General features: G+C 47.4%; 1 protein-coding gene across 1 annotated transcript; it reads left to right on the top strand.

The window, feature by feature from the left end:
• The first annotated feature begins 4,345 nt into the window (after window positions 1–4,345).
• On the top strand, window positions 4,346–12,295 carry BTG4 (BTG anti-proliferation factor 4). The gene is made up of 5 exons (XM_048513151.1): window positions 4,346–4,421; window positions 6,964–7,181; window positions 8,950–9,087; window positions 9,879–10,005; window positions 11,912–12,295. Exons 2-5 carry the CDS (start codon window positions 7,009–7,011, stop codon window positions 12,047–12,049), a joined length of 576 nt encoding a protein of 191 aa, XP_048369108.1. The 5' UTR covers window positions 4,346–4,421; window positions 6,964–7,008; the 3' UTR covers window positions 12,050–12,295.
• The last annotated feature ends 4,281 nt before the right edge of the window (window positions 12,296–16,576 follow it).

Below are 16,576 nucleotides of genomic sequence, written 5' to 3'. Positions count from 1 at the left end.
CACCACTACCCACTTGAAACTATCTCAAAGGAAAGAAAACAGACATGGAAATATAAAGGAACTGGTAACTTTTATTAAACAACTGACGTATAGATGTCAATGATAGCTTTTATCTCGTTCTCGAGTTCTCTGGCTGCAGGGAAATTTTTCCATATGGGCGTCCATAAAACCATTAACATTTCACCCTTTTACATTAATTTGCAGGCAGTTATAACAATCCAGAGCAATATCAGGCCACAAACTGGCGGCTTTTTGCTAGACATCATCTTCGGACGGTGGCTTCTGTATGGCTCTACCATCCCTGTGGGGGAATTATACCCATCATCTTTCACGCAAGTGCAGGCCATTTTACCTGGCCGTGTTGTTAGTGACTGTTGTGTTTGTCAATCAGCTAACTACACTGCCTAGTAACGAGGCTGGTTTTCCGGCACAAGTCCAGCGCCCACGTTCTCTTTTTCCTTCTTGTAAAGCTGAGAGGTTGGAAGGTCTATTCGATCGTAGCAGATGTCACAACATTCTGTATTCAGGTTTGATAGATGATGTAGCCAATGAATGGCTCATGTCCGAAAGATGAAGGGCCAGAAACCATCTGCCCTGAGATTCCTTTATCCATCACAAGGCTGAGTCCTTGACAGAAATGGTATATGAATGTACATATGAACACACGAAGCTGCCTGAATACTGAATCATATCCTCGGTCCATCAATGTCAGTATTGCCTACTCTGACTGGCAGCAACTCTTTGGGTCTCAAGCTGAGGTCTTTCACATCACTTACAATTTTAGTAACAGGTTCCCATGGTGGTGGGATTCAAACTGTGGCGTAGCGCCAATGGGGCTGGGCGGGGCCCGATGGGGGCGGGGCTGGGCATTCTGGGGGCGGGGCATTCCTGGGCGGGGCTGTGGCAAGGACGCGGCTATAGCATGGTCAGCAATTGGGGAAACGAATGCACGCAGGCGCAGGCTGCCACGCACGCCGGTGCACCTCCTGCTAGACTGCTTCAAGTTCTGTTGCTACTGCTGAGTGGAGGGGCGTACCTAAAGGGCAAAAAAATCGATGGCAAAATACCAGTGGTAAACCCCCTCTTGGCTTTTACACAAATAGTGGTAACATATGTATTGTCTCATGACGTTTAGCGAAGCCACAGATGCAGGCGAAGCGTCCAGGGCACTGCTAGAATTTCTGACCATACAGCCGAGCCACACAGCAACCAAATTAGTAACCTACTCTTGGGAACCTGTGAGAACCTGCTGGATCCCACCTCTGGCTTGATCCACTGGAGATGCTGGGGATTGAACTTGGGACCTCAGGTGCTCTACCACTGAGCCACAGCTATATCTAGCACTAAACATGGTGCAGAAGGCCCTGTTTTGCCTTCAGCCTTGGCAGTCTTCTGCCAGTCAGACCAGAGCCAACAGCATGGCTTGGCAGAAGGTCGATTCATGAGAAGAGAGGCTTCAGATTGTATATGCTGCATGTAAAGCATCTCAGTTTCAATCCCTTGGGGTTTGGGATAAAGGATTTCCAGTAGCAGGTGCTGAAAGATCTCTACTGTGTAGTAGAGGGACACTTTATTTCTGTGCAGTAATGAAAGAGAGATGATCGTGGCAAAGTGGTAGAGCGTTTGCATGCAGAAGGTCCCAGGTTCAATCGGCATCCTTTTTACAGAAAGAGCACAGGTGATTTGGAAATGGACTGCCAGAAAGTCAGAGGGGACTAAACTGGGCTAGATGGATCAATGGTCAGACTAGACAGAAACCTGCTTCATAGCATGCTCAGTTCAACAGATGGGAGTCCCAAATCCAGCACTGAAACCACGATAGCCTGAGAACTCCCTGGGATGGCTGATATGTCCTGGAGTGACGGCTGTTTCGGACACCCCCACTCAGTGCTTATTGGACCCAACCATACCCCCCAGGTCCCATTGCCTTGAAGCAGCAACTGTCCTTTCGCATTCCACTGCTTTGTTAGGGCCCTTCTGGCTCCGCCACCACTCATGAGAACTCCATTGCCATTTTATTTAAAGAACCTAATCCAGCTCCATCTGAATCACCTGGTTCCATGTTGTTCCATTCCATTCCGTCTCCTTCCATTCCATTCCATTTCCCTTGCCTAAGTTCCTTCCATGTTCCTTCTGTTCCATTCCATTCCTTCCTTCTTCCACTGTCCTTCTTCCGTTCTTCCACTGGGCTTCTGGTCCACCTTCCATTCTTCCATTCCATTTCCTTCCGGCCATTTCCGTTCCATTTCCGTTATTCTTCCGTTTCCTTCTTCCGCCATTCCATTCCTTCCATTTCTGCTGGTATCCATTTCCGTTCGTTCCGTATTCCATTCCACTATTTCTTCCGTCCCTTCCGTGTTCCTTCCATTTCCATTCCATTTCCTGGGTCCATGGTGGCATTTCCATTTTGTTCCTTCCATTTCGTCTGGCTGCCATTCCATTTTCCGGTCATTCCGGCTGTTCCGTGCCGGGGCCATTCCGTTTGTTCGGTTGTTCCGCGTCCGTGTTGTTCCATTCCATTCCGTTCCGTTGTTCGTTCCGTTCGGTTCCGTTATTTTGCCTTCCGGCTGTGTTCCATTCCATTTCCATTTCTGTTCGTGGGCCGGCTGGCCGGTCGGTCCATTTCAATTCCATTTTCAACGGTCGCAGGGCCGGTTTACACGCACCTGATTTTGGGTCCGTCCACGTTTGAAGGGTTGACCAGCTGCCCTCCTCCGCAATCGCTTTACTAAACTGGCCGGTGGGAACCTCATTGTTCGATTACAAAACGGTTCGCTGGCAGGCTATGGTTGCCTCCACGGCTCGGAAGCTCGCCACCGGGCGTCGATTATTATTCCGTTCCTCGTTGACGTTGTGTTTGCTCCGGGTTGTGGCGGTTTGCAGAAGGCGTTGCGGTTGACAACCTTCCGGCGGGCTTTGCCCGTTACGTCGAAGAATTATGGGATACCGTTCGAATCGCCGGGCGCAGTGAAGTCGCCACCCATGCCAGAATGTGATAACGATTCGGTGACGCTGAATTATATTGCTACCGCTGGGTTTACTGAGGCGGTTTCGTTCGGCGAAGCAGGTTTCGGGCTGGAAGGCGTGCGCTGGGAGGGTGGTTTGTGGTTTCCGTTGAAGCTTTATGCCATGCCAGCATGCCAAATGAAATATCAGTGCAATATTGGCTCTGCCGGGGACGGAACACATTTTCCAGGGGTTGGCTTTGGTAGGTCTATTCGCTGGCGGAATGGCCGAAAATTCGCCCATATCTGGCGTAGAAGGTTTTGGGCCGGCTATTCCATACGGGATACCGGTGCCCCTATCAGCGGGTGCGCTGGGGGCCAGGCCCTCTACCGGCGGGCTTTTCGGTTCATCATGGGAGGAAAATACCATCTGGCTTCGATGCGTATTCTTTACCGGACGACGGGTGAAACGCAGGACGCTGATGGGCTTTGCGCTTTACCGGTGTAAACCTGGGATAAAGAATTTGTTGATTCCCGTTTACCTATTTCGGTACCTTGTTTTCCAACTAATTTCGGTTAATTGCGGAACGTTTACGCCGAACTGGTTTCAGGTTTGTTTGGCTTTCAAAAGTTCATGCGCTCTACCGGACCGAACGTTGGTAAGTTTCAGCGGTCGTGCTTGGGATTGCGTTTTCGGTCAGCGTTATGCATTTTGCTTTAATATTTGCGCTTCGAATGTTTGTTCAAAGTTATTCTGGTTGATTTAGCCTGGCAAACCAACTTTAACACCTCAGAAATGCCTTCCGAAATAGCGTCAGGTTATTACGGTTGGCAGAAGTGCTTTTATGCGCACCACCTTTAAGCCCGCTGCCGGGGAGAGTATGATTCAACGGCTGCTTCTTCGTTGCCCCCTGTATTCGAGGATACCAGGCATCTTCGGATCGCTGTGAAGTCAAGAAGTGGAAAACTGGTAGAGCTGAGAGAAAACGGAAACGCACAACGGCTGCGCCATGATTACCGAAGTGATGTTTATACTTGCACCGCGCATATTTTACCGGTCCTTACACTTTTCAGGAAGCGTTACCGGTTTGAACGTAGCGCCGAAGTCGAATTATCAAAATGAAGGATGCTGGCAGGGCGGACTCCACCATTAGCGTCCGGATGGGTTAGTAAAGCGTACAGGGGTCTTTAAAAGCACTGCAGGCATTCGGCTTGATGCGGCACAGCTGTGGAGCTCTGCTGAGCCCTTCCTGCCATATAATCCTGAAGCCACAACAGCGGGGATTGTTTAGTCAGTAGGAGAACTGGAGCTGGTTTGGTAGAGGCCGCGTAAAGCCACAACCGTGGTGGTTTTAAAAGTAATTGTAGTACGCTCCGTCTCTTCCTTTGTTCCTGGGTGGTGTGGAGGGTAGCTGGTGTACGCTCGTGTCCAGAGCATCTCTGCCTAGAGGAGGTTTCGTCTGTTCTCGTCTGGAGGTGATATGTTTGTTGCTTATGGTTAACAGCTGGGAAGCTGGCTAGTTTGGGTGCTGCTGGAACTATAAGTGACTGTTGTTAGTGACTTGTAAAGGGGAGGGGGGAAGGAAGCAAAAAGGGCCCAGGCAGGCCAATCCAACTGAATTTCCACAGAAGCCAACCACATGCTTTTGGGGAGCCCACAAGCAGGGAATGAAGGTAGTTGCCTCTTCTTGCTGTTTGTTCTCCCTGGTTGGTATTCTCTGGTATAGTGCCTTGGAACATGGAGGATCCATTTAGCTGTGATGGCCAATAGCTATTGCTAGGCTATTCCTCTGTGAACTGTAGGAGTGCAGTTGGCTCTCATGTGAAGTTCAACATCTTGTTTCCCACAGCGGCTGGCCAAAGGCCTTCTTGGTTTGCGGTGTCAATCTTGGCCAAGCTTCTCTTCAGATGTGGTTTTAAATAACCTCAAAGCTTCCTGAAGAGAGCTTCCCCAGCTGCCCTTGCCTCTTTCACTTGTTGAACTATGCCCTCGTTTTTGAGCAACTCCACAGAAGAGTTCTTGGTCATACCTTTCCTCTCCTGAAGTTCACGTGCTTGTTAAAACAGCCTCTTGTTTAGCGTGGAGGAGGTGAGCGTGCTACTCTGGAATTATTGGCCCAAGCTGTGACAGGGGTCTTGATCCTAGTGCGTGGTGAGGAACCTTTACAGCACTCCAGATGTTATGGACTACAATTCCCATCACCCTCTGCCAGCATGGCCAATTGAGAGGCTGTTGAAGAATGCTGTTGAAGAGAATGTGTATCCCAGCAGTGCATAAACTTGTGGTGTGCAAATTGATTATCTTCGTGCTTTCTGGCTATATTTCATTTAAAATATGAGATCCCTTTTATATCTGAGTACACTGATGGTACCGAATTACAGAAGGCTATTCACGAAGGCAAGGTTAAATGTATTTCCTACTGAAAATCTTAATAGTAGGTTAACTGGTATTCCTTATTCTTTTAGAGTATGTTCTTGCAGTGTTCAGGAGATTGAAACTGCGCAGTGCATCCTCTTATCATGTCAATAGTATACGTGTAGGCGGCAACAGAGGGTTTTTCCACTTCTGTTAAAACGAGAGATAGATTGGATTATCTTTGTATTCAATATTTGTTGGGCGGTAAAAATTCTTGCGCAACATTGGAGGTGACAAAATTTTTGGCAGAACTTTTTACATTTAAAAATCATACAACCCCCAAATCTGTATTTTAAAATTAAAACTGTATGTACACTTAAAAAACAGTAACTATTTTAGATGGTAAGACTGTCTTATTTTAAGATTTATTGGCATATGGTTTGTTTCATGACTAATACATTCAGCTGAACTGATTGTAGATATTATTGTGAGAGTAGACAGACCTATTTTCCAGCACAGACAAAAGGAAAAATTCTTTGCCCAAGAAATAGTTGACTGCTATGAGGTGTTGTGATGCCCCACCACACCATTTTTTAAAAGGCCAATCTGTTTTAGCTTTATTTTCTAAAAGTGGAACCTCCATGTCCAGTGGCAGTATATCTCTGACAGCTATGCCCTTTAGACAATTTCTAAGGCCCACCAAAGGCATTCGTGTGGCTACAGTTAACAAAGGAATATGAGCTAGAAGGCGTTAATCTGATGTAGCAGAGCAATCCTTATCTTGTGGGCATGTCAGAAACACTAACTGGCAGCTGTGAAAAAGGCAAACTCTATGCTGGGGATAATTAGGAAAGGAGTTGATAATAAAACTGCAAGGATTGTCATGCCCTTATATATAAAAGCAGGTGGTCGCGACCACACTTGGAGTACTGTATTCAGTTCTGTTAAAGCCACATCTCCAAAAGGATATTGAAGAGATAGAAAGAAGTGCAGAGACAGCTTGAGGATGATGATTGAGTGGTTAGACACCTTCCTTGGGAGGGAGAGGCTGCATGGGGTGAAAATGTTGACAGAGAGAAATTTCTCTCTTTCTCCTGGCTCTACTAGAACCAGGGGGGCATCCATTGAAAATGCTGGGGGAAGAGAATTGGGACTAATAAAGGGAAACACTTCTTCAGCATAGCGTGTGGTTGGTGTTTGGAATATGCTGCCACAGGAGGTGGTGAGTGGCCACTAACCTGGATAGCTTTAAAAAGGGCTTGGACAGATTTATGGAGGAGAAGTCGATCTATGGCTACCAATTTTGATCCTCCTTGATCTCAGATTGCAAATGCCTTAACAGACCAGGTGCTCGGGAGCAGCAGCAGCAGAAGGCCATTGCTTTCACCTCCTGCCTGTGAGCTCCCAAAGGCACCTGGTGGGCCACTGCGAGTAGCAGAGTGCTGGACTAGATGGACTCTGGTCTGATCCAGCAGGCTAGTTCTTATGTTCTTATGTTCTAAATATTCTTCCACATCTGGACCAAAGTAGGAATCTAGGCACAGATCTCTGTGCAACCCCTGGCTGCTATTCTAAATGAGTGGATGGGCTGGAAAAGGGTCAAGCATGAAAAGCCCTCTCTAAAAGAAATTCCCTCCTCATCTTTTCCCATCTGTGTTACAGAAGTGGAGACTCAGCTACCCCCATTCTTTTTTTTAAAAAAAAGATATGAAAGATGAAATTGCTGTTTCAGTCTTCTTCATCATGCGGCTGGTGAAGAGGAACGGCCAACTGAGCAAACACCAAACTGAGAAGTTTGCATCCAAGCTGATGATGATTTTGTTTGAGAAATACAAGAACCACTGGTACCTGGACAATCCCTCCAAAGGGCAGGCTTTCAGGTAGAGGAGATGCACATGGGCTCGTCTTTAAAACGGGGACTCGCGGGTTGCTGGTTCTGATGGGCAGGCAAACCGGATGTGTTGGCTGTGACATCAGAGATGCTAGGAGCACCTTTGAGGTGTGCTACTACTGGGTGATGGGGGTAAGGATCTGAAACTGGAACTGCATAGCTGAAACAAAGGCTGGCAAATATTCAAGACACCCCCCCCCCCCCGCCAAACCTCACACGTGAGATTCTGAAATTCAAAATGAGCCTTTGGGGAGGGCGGTATATAAATATAATAAATAAATAAAATCTCAGATGGGAAACTGTCACCTTCCCTTGTAATTTAGGCTTGTTGGCATCTCTTGATGCCTAGCAAACTTCAAATGTGAAACCTCATAAGCTTGTTTACATAAGCCATTTACTGGAGCAGGCCTTGTAGAAAGTACTGTTATGTCTCAGTCAACATATAGCGACCTGCTCAGAAGGGACTTGGCATTGCCTGCCTCTGAGAAGCGACCCTGATCTTTGACAGTGGTCAACCATCCAAATATTGACCAGAGCCAATTCTGCGTAGCTTCTCAGGTCAGCCTCGCCTCGCCTATCAATCTCCAGTGCTAAATACCTCTCTATATTGGTTGTTCAGTACAGGTGTTAAAGAATCACATATACATTCTTGAGTTTTTATTTTCTAGGATCTGGTGGACACTTTGCATGCAGATTCACAGTAGACGGGTGTAGAGATAAATTGATTTAGCTTTACAGTGATGAAGTCATAATGTCTGGGTACCAAATGAACTGGTACGGCCTTGTCTCTATTATATGAATACTTGCCCACCTTTATCCTTGGTGAAACCTGAATGGTCCATCCTGTAGTCCATAGGTGTCAAACTCGCGGCCCTCCAGATGTTATAGCCGTTAGTTCCCCATCATCCCCTACCAACATGATGCTGGCAGGGGATGATAAACTGAATCGAGCATCTGGAGGCTGCAGTTATTCCACCTATTCACTACTAGTCGAAAAGGAACAGATGTGCAGCCAAAGCATTTTCAATCCTATGATGGACACATTTGGACTGAGGCCTACCCTTTCAGACAAGTTCACTGTGTCCCTAGTATGTAGTCTGGCATGGCAGGAATCGAACATCCATCCCACAAGAAGAGGTTCTTGCTTTTGGCTAAGTCAAATGGGGCAAGATCACTAATTTGGGGGGTAGAGAAGGTGGACCAGGGGCGTAACGAGGCAGCCCTGGGCAAACTGTAGCCCTGGGCAAAACCACAGGAGTTAATGCCCCATGGTGACCACTCCACCACGACCAATTTTTTTTTTTGCACCAGAACATTGATGCCTGCAGGAGGTGCATTTTTAAAAATATCAGCACCAAAATTTCAGCATATCATCAGGAGACTGTCCTTATGCTACTCCCCAAGTTATGGACCCTCAAAACTGTAGCCCCCATCTCCTATTAGCTCCCATTGGAAACAATGGGGATAGGGAAAACACCGCACGGGGGTCCACATAACTTTGGACTCCTGAACCAATCCCTCACCAAACTTGGAGGTAGCATGGGACAGTCTCCAGATGTCACGCTGAAGACCACGAGTGCCACTATAAAAATTGCGCCCCTGCGGACTAACCGAAATGAAAACCACTAAAATACCCAAAAACGAACCCAGCATTTTGATGCCCCCCACAAGGTGATGCCCTGGGCAGCTGCCCACCTTTCCCAATGGGCATTACGCCAGTGAGGTGGACTAGCCAGGTACCTCTTCTGTCTCCCCAGATGTATCAGGATAAACAGATTTCAGATGAGAGATCCTCTACTGGAACAGGCCTGCGTGGAGAGCAGTGTGGATTTTGGGCAACTCGGCTTGCCAATGGAGCTGACCATCTGGGTGGATCCATTTGATGTGTGCTGCAGGTGAGGGAAAGATCCAACTTTTCTGCCCTGATTGGTGCCTGAAGTGACTGAAAACTTTATGAACTATTGATGGAGGGTCGAAGGGACTCCTTAGGGAAAATTGGTATGACTCAGCCTGGGACATCTGTGTGTATTTTGTGGAAAGGCAGTGTGGTGTATTGGTTAGAGTGTCAGACTAGGATCTGGGAGACCCAGGTTTGAATCCTCCATCTGCCAGGGATGGGTGACCCCGGGACAGCCTCACAGCTGTGTTCTGAAGGTTAAATGGAGTGGAGAATTTAAGCTAAGGGTGGCCAAGCCTATGGTGAATTTCATGGGCTGCAATTCCCATCCCAGCCCCTGCCAGCATGTGAAACCCGAATTAGCCAAGCTTGGCAGGGGCTATCGTGCCAACAGTCATAACATCTGGGCCTCTAGCTTGGCCACCCCTGATTTAAGCAGTTTAGGTTCTCCTTGGAGATAAAGGTGGGGTAGAAATCCAAACTCCTCCCTCGTCTTCGTCTTCTTCAAGACCGTTGGGCTCGCTGGATGCATTGGCTCCTGGGAATGGCTGTTTACTTCTTGCCATACTTCTGTTACTTCTGTTTACTTCTTGCCAGGTTCAGCGTCAGTTCTGAACAGGGCACAGGGGCTGCTCCTGCACAAGCTATACAAAATAACTGTGTGTGTGTGAATGCCGTGGTTCTGATGCAGAGGGCGGATTAGCTGCATTCACAAGGAAGCTGTTGTTTTGCCCTGAATACCTCCAATTGTTTAGTGACTCACCTGAACCTTTCATCCCTTTCATCTAGATACGGTGAGAAGAACCCACCTTTCACGGTTGCCCACTTTGAGGGCAACGAAGAGGATCAGGACCTTTCCCAACGCATCAGCCAGGCTGTGGACAGGCTGCGACCTCTGATTGCTAAGTACCTCCTCTGATGAGGGAAGTCTGCGCAAGCCAAGAGTATCCCTACAGTGAGCAACCCAAACAGTGTCTACCAGGTGAGAAACAGGGTGTTCTGGCACATTATGCATGGAACGCTTACCTTGGGGCTCTTTGCTGCGCAGTGGGGTCTCCTTGCGTTTCTCCATATACATGCGAGGAGGCACTCCCGTGTCTACTGCGTGGCTTGCCTACTGAACTCTCTTGGGTTTTTGCTTTTCCTGGTTCTCTTAACTCTGCCCATCAACTCACTCTTAAAGGCACAGATCTCATCCCATGGTAGTCTCAAGATTGCTGGCTTTCTTAAAGCCCTTTAAATTACTGTTGTATCAATATTGTTGTTGTTGCAGTTATATTAATATTGTAGCTCCCCCCTCTCTCTCACACACACCCCTCCCACCCTTCCTTTTACTGCTGCTGCCATGGGAGAGGAGAGAGGCTTGCTATTTTGATATTCCTGTATTGGAGCTATAATTATTTCGATAGATCTAATATGGTACAAATACCTGAAGTTGAAATAAACTTTTGCAAAGCTCTCCCAATCATCGGGGAGGGCGGATGTAGAGCGGGGTGGCAAGGTGAAGCCAATAAGCCCAAAGCAAAGAAGAACATGGGGCCATTTCTTTCACCTTCTCTGCAAAGCAGAGGAAAAAGGTCGCTCTTTGCCTGCTCTCACAAACAGTGGAGATCAAGGGATCTTCTGCGCAGTGAGTGTGAGAGGCGTCTGTAACAGAAGCTCTGCCCCTTAGAGAATCTCCCTTCAGTGCGGGGCACAACACCAGTGTATAAACAGCCTTCAGGTCTCCATATGGGCTGGGCTGGAAGGGGGGGCGAAGTTTAGCCTTATGTGACCAACTTTCTTCTGGTCTCCCAAGGCTATGGCTAACTGGGTACAAACAAACAAACAAAATTGCTTATTGGCATAACAACATTATGCTACAGATCCCTTAATGAAGTAGGGAAACTAAAATAAATGTACAGGTAGAGAGCAGGCTGATGTTAAAGGATTTTGCTCCTAAAAGCTGTTTATATACAAATCCAAAATTTGGTGACTGCATCGTTTGCATCGCTACTGGGGCTGTCCAACAGAAGGTAATCTTTTACCCAAGTCAGATGCATACTCTTTTTGAGTAGCAGGGTGACAAGTATTTGACTCTGGGTACTTATGTAAAGTGGACAATAAAGGTAAAATATGGTCTATAGAGTCCAACTTTAATTCCGTTGCATATGCATAGCCTTTGGTGGTAAGGAGTTTTGAGTGAATCTCCCTGTTGTCTGACTGATGGAAGGGGCATTGCAGCGGGCCCACATCATTGCTCTACGAGGCCTGGGCATGGTTATCTGGTGCGAATTATTGAGGCTATATTACCAATGTAGGTGATACCTAGAGGCTAAGGAGAACAAGTCCTGGAAGTCTTTTGGTAGGATCTGATGTTCCTGGTCAAACAACCTTCTCTTCAGAAGTTGGAAGAGATCTCTTTTAGATGGTATGTGAGTGGTCCAAAGAATAGCCTAATTTGGGTGCTGTTGGTTTCTGGGAGCTTAGTGTATTCTCTCCTGACGTTTTGCTGCATCTGTGGCTATCTTCAGGATCTGAAGATGCGCCAGCCACAATCAGCATCAGTCGACCCTTAATAATCCACAACTGAAAATATTCGACATTGAAAGCCTTCGACAATACAATAGCCTAATTTGTTAATTTTTGTTTCTATAATGCCCCACCATTCCGAGTGACAAGAAGTCTTGAGGGCTTTAAGCTAACTGGGTATAGAAGCGCTGGATGAGCCCTTTGAGTATTCCTGCTGTGGTGTTCATATCTGCCACTCTGTCTTTGGTATCAGTGCAGTGACTATTGCAAGCAGCCATTCGATCTTTGGGCCCAGTGAGCCACCGTGAAAGATGCGCACCATGACGGCCTCTCCAGCACCCTTCAGCGCATATTATCTCCAATACAAGGCATTCAAGTCCTGTCGGCCATCGGCAGGTTTTGCCGCTCCCCGCGTGGACCGATACCACTGGGTCAACACCAACCGATAGAGTGGCAACCATCACTGCTCTGTACGCTCTGAGCATTGGGGAAGAAACTGCCGCCTTCTGAGGAAGCTGGAACTCTCAACCAGCGGAACTCTTTTGAATACCTGGTAGATTTTTTCTCTTCCTGTCTCCCGGGTCTTTTTTACTTCTCTGTGTTTGTAACTCTTTTTTTATACGCACTTTGGGATTGAAAATGTTTTAATTAGATGATATTTAATGTATTTTTATGGCAAGACTGAAAACTGAGCTGCTTTTATGGTGTTTGTGGAAAGGTAAAAAGGAAATCCAGTGACTAATAAACTGAAATGTGTTTTTAAAGTGCTGGTGCAGCTTCTTCATTGGAGAAGAGGGGATTAAAACCCAAGGCAGCCCAACTCTGAGAGCCAGCGGGATGTAGTGGTTAAGAGCAGGTGGATTCTAATCTGGAGAACCGGGTTTGATTGCCCACTCCTCCACCTGAGTGGCTGAGACTTATCTGGTGAATCAGATGTATTTCCACACTCCTACATTCCTGCTGGGTGACCTTGGGCTAGTCACAGTTCTTTGGAGCTCTCTCAGCAGCACCTGCCTCCCAAGGTGTCTGTTGTGGGGAGGGGAAGGGAAAGGAGTTTGTAAGCCACTTTGAGTCTCCTCACAGGAGAGAAAGGTGGGGTATAAAATCCAAACTCTTCTCTTCTTCTAAAGGTTGTGAGTCAGGAGATTTATCTCCGTTTCCTATGGCAAGGAAGTAGATGCCAAATAGATCTTACTGCTCAAGGTTGTCACATGTTTCCCTTTTCCCTTTGCCTAAGGGAACCTCACGGGCCATCAAGTCCAACCCCCTGCAATGCAGGAACACACAACCAAAGCACTCCTGACAGATGACCATCCAGCCTCCCTTTAAAATCCTCCAAAGAAGGAGATTCCACCACCCTCTGAGGCAGTGCACTCCACTGTCGAACAGCCCTGACTGTCAGGAAGTTCTTTCTGATGTTTAGATGGAATCTCTTTTCCTTCACCTGGAACCCATTACTCCTGGTCCCTGAATCTGGGTGCAGTGAGCACTTCCTCACCAACATGACATCCCTTTAAATATCTAAACATGGCTATCATGTCACCTCTCAACCTTTTCTTCACCAAATTAAACATCCCCAACTCCCTAAGTCTCTCCTTGCATGGATTCCAGACCTTTTACCATTTTGGTTTCCCTCCTCTGGACCTGTTCCAGCTTGTGTCTGTTGAAGGGAGCCAGGACTCTTGAGAGCTCATACCTTGAAAATCTTCCTTGCCTCTAAGATGCAACCGGACTCAAATCCAGCAGATCTTTCCCCAATCTCAGAGCAACTGCCAGTTGGACCAGAATCCTTTCTCTAGGAGGGAGGAAGTAAGCGTGTGTGTATTTCTTCTTTATTATTCCACAGCAAACCAGAGAGGGTAGATAAAAGTTTCGTCAATACTATATTAGCTGAGGGAGTCTGTCTCCCCAATGGACCAGTCGTGGTGCACTGCATTTACTTGGATCTATAATTCTGCTAAGCCCTGCTTGAACAAGCTGTCCACATATGCAATGGGCTGTAACTGTTCCTGGAGGTATAGAGGTGTAAAAGCCTTTCTTGGAAGCGCCCCCCCTCCCATCTCTTGGCAAGTAAAAGGCCAACATAGAGCTCCTTTGTTCAATCAGCATAGAAGTCTTGTGCTTCGTTTGGGTGGGCTTTCTTGGGGGTATAAATTCTGCTGTACTTGACACAATCCAAAAGACGTTTAACTGATTCAGATGGAAGTAATAACAAATGCATTAAAGCAGGCCTTGGAGCCTGGCTGTGCAAATGGATCATTACTTAACGGGCAAGCAAAGCGGCTCCTCGGAGTTTCAGAAGTGAAATTCCTGCAAATGGTCTGTTGAGTAGCAGGAGAGATCACCTGGCCGCCCACCCTCTTCGGCTGCAACAGCCAATGCTCTGGGTGTCTGGGCTACCTTGTCCGGCAAAATGCAAGTAGAATGCAAAGACCTGGGACTTCACCCCTGCCTGAATGCTTGGGAACAACAAGTTTGAATGGAGCTCTGACACTAACCTGGAGTGGTGGTGTTCTTGCAACTTTGGCCAGTTTTCCGTAAATGCAGGAGGCTTTGGGAAAAGCTCCTGATGGCCCACTTGTACACCTTTGAAATTGGCTTATATTGAAGCAGGTAATTTTTCTGGGTGAGTATAATTGCTTCCAGTTAGGGCTTGCTGTGGTTTTGAACCCAGGATCTTATTTAGCCACCAACTCTGAATACCAGATGCTGAGGATGGGGACAAATTAAAGAAGGAACGATTCCTCCAGTCTCTGCTTTATCTGTTTGGTCTGAGGCCACCATCAAGAATAAACAATTCTTGTCTTGCAACCCCACACCAGTCTCTCCTACGCCTTCTCACTTCACTGTCAAGATGTGGCAGAAATCATTTGAGATCAGGTCAAAGTTGGGTTCTAACCATGGATGAATAGCCAGAAGTGAAATCAGTCATTTTTTTTGGAAGGAACGTTTTATTGTGACTCCTTGTATTTGAATCCTGACAGCATTTTCACATCAAAACAACATCACGGGTGATGAGAGATGGATTGGGGGAAAGAAAAATCTGCGTAGAGATAAAAGGATTCTTCTAGAGTTTCTGGCTTTGGGTTGGGAAATTCCTGACGATTTGGGGAGCAGAATCTTGGGGGGGGGGGCAGGGTTTGGGGAGGGTCCCTAGTAGGGTTATGATGCCCTAGGGTACCCCCTCAAAAAACAGCCATTTTCTCCAAGGGAACTGATTTTTGTCATCTGGAGATTAGTTGTAATCCCAGGAGATCCCCAGACACTACCTAGAGCCGTGGTGGCGAACCTTTGGCACTCCAGATGTTATGGACTACAATCCCCATCAGCCCCTGCCAGCATGGCCAATTGGCCATTTGGCCAAAATGTCTGATCCAATTGGCCATGCTGGCAGGGGCTGCCAGAGGTGGCAGTCCCACTTAACATCTAGATGCCTATTCGAGGTTTAGCAACCTAGTTCTTCAGTTCATGACAGTAGTGAATTTGCTGAGGCCCAAGGCTGCCTTTTAATCCCAGCTTCCCATTGGTCAGTTGAAGCTGGGATCCTGTGTTCAAATACTGAGTAGTGTAAGCGAGGGGTGAATGATGTTGTTTGAGGCTGAGGTGCCGGAGAAGAGAGACTTGAAGTGTTCCACTCTGGGCTGATCAGGGGTGGGGTGGGGTGGGAGTCCAAATGAGGAAAAGGTGTTGGGCGAAGCACTAGACCTCCTCGCCTTGAGAGCCACAGTCCCAGACCCACACAAGGCCCACAGCAACTGCCTTTTGCAGTTCAAACATGCATCAGGGAATTCAGATGCATGATCCTAACACCATCAGTGCATCAAGCAAGGGATTAGCTGTTCTTCTTTGGACCTTGCAGTGAACCTACCTTAGCTCCTTCCTTGGCCTTGCCCCCACCCCCAGTCTCTTCCTGGCTTTGGTGAGCTCAGATAGAAGGCTGTATTTTAAAGGCACAATAGGCTTTCTTGAGAGGGTGGAGGGGAAGCTGTGAGCAGGGGGCACAATGCCCGGGGCATGCCCTGGGCACCAGTTTTTAAAGCTACACTCCTATCGCTCTCTCTCTATTCCTGCCACTGCTGCCATGGCAGGGAAGAGAGAGGCTTGTTTTAAAAGACAGGCTGGTTTGAAATAAAGTTTTTTAAAGCCTTCCTGATCATCATGGAGGGTGGATGTAGAGCAGGGGGAGGTGGGGTGGAGCCAAAAAAAGACCCTGCCAGTACTATTCCTTGGGAAAATCCTCTGTTGTTATTTTATTGAAATATTGATATTTTGATATAAGCAATTAGAGAAGCAGAACGGAGCTGGCTGCATGAAAGAGGGGAGGGGGGAAAGCATGGCTGTAGGGTGGAGCTAGGCAGGCTGGCTGTGGGTGGAGACATCTGGGTGAAAGATCAGCCCACGGGCAAATCTGTCCCGCTCTGGCAGTGAAGCAAGTTAAAATTGTGCTAGACGTAGTCTTGCTTGCCACGGAGAGAATGGAAAGTGGAAGCGAGCCTCCAGAAAAGCTCTGATTCGTTACAAGAAATCTTGCCTTGGACATTTGACTCATTATTGCAGCGAACTGCGTTGTGCGTCCACGACTGCTTATAATCAGCAGGAGTTGTGTGACTAATCACAGGCATCAGGCTGAAGCAAAATTAGATGCCTACATCGAACAAAGAATTCTGTCTGTTTTTGGAAGCAAAAGTCAGTGGCTGAGGTCAAGGAGAAGGTTGCAAAGGAAGTGGATGGAGAGAGGTCCCCCCCTCGTTTCTTCCATATGCTAGAACGGGGCATAACAAAGGGTGAAGGGAGCAGGCTGTGAGAGCCCCTCAGTGAGTAGTGGGTATGTGACAGCACTCAATGAGTAGTGGTGTGCAGCTGGCAGCTCCAATAGTAATTGAATTGTAGATGCAGTGGACAGGCAGTGGACGTAGTGAAACTCACAAGTGTAGATGGCTTTAAAAGGGGTTAGATAAATTAATGAGGAGACAGCC

Source organism: Sphaerodactylus townsendi, linkage group LG12, assembly GCF_021028975.2.
Source record: "Sphaerodactylus townsendi isolate TG3544 linkage group LG12, MPM_Stown_v2.3, whole genome shotgun sequence".
Classification (NCBI taxonomy): Eukaryota; Metazoa; Chordata; class Lepidosauria; order Squamata; family Sphaerodactylidae; genus Sphaerodactylus; species Sphaerodactylus townsendi.
This window is presented reverse-complemented; position numbering and strand designations above follow the sequence as displayed.

Bases quoted from the DNA above. Each gene is read 5' to 3' on its own strand.
- BTG4 (XM_048513151.1), top strand. From the start codon at position 7,009: ATGAAAGATGAAATTGCTGTTTCAGTCTTCTTCATCATGCGGCTGGTG. The intron at 7,182-8,949 runs GTAGAGGAGATG...CTGTCTCCCCAG, and splicing joins TCCAAAGGGCAGGCTTTCAG to ATGTATCAGGATAAACAGAT. The intron at 9,088-9,878 runs GTGAGGGAAAGA...CCTTTCATCTAG, and splicing joins CCATTTGATGTGTGCTGCAG to ATACGGTGAGAAGAACCCAC.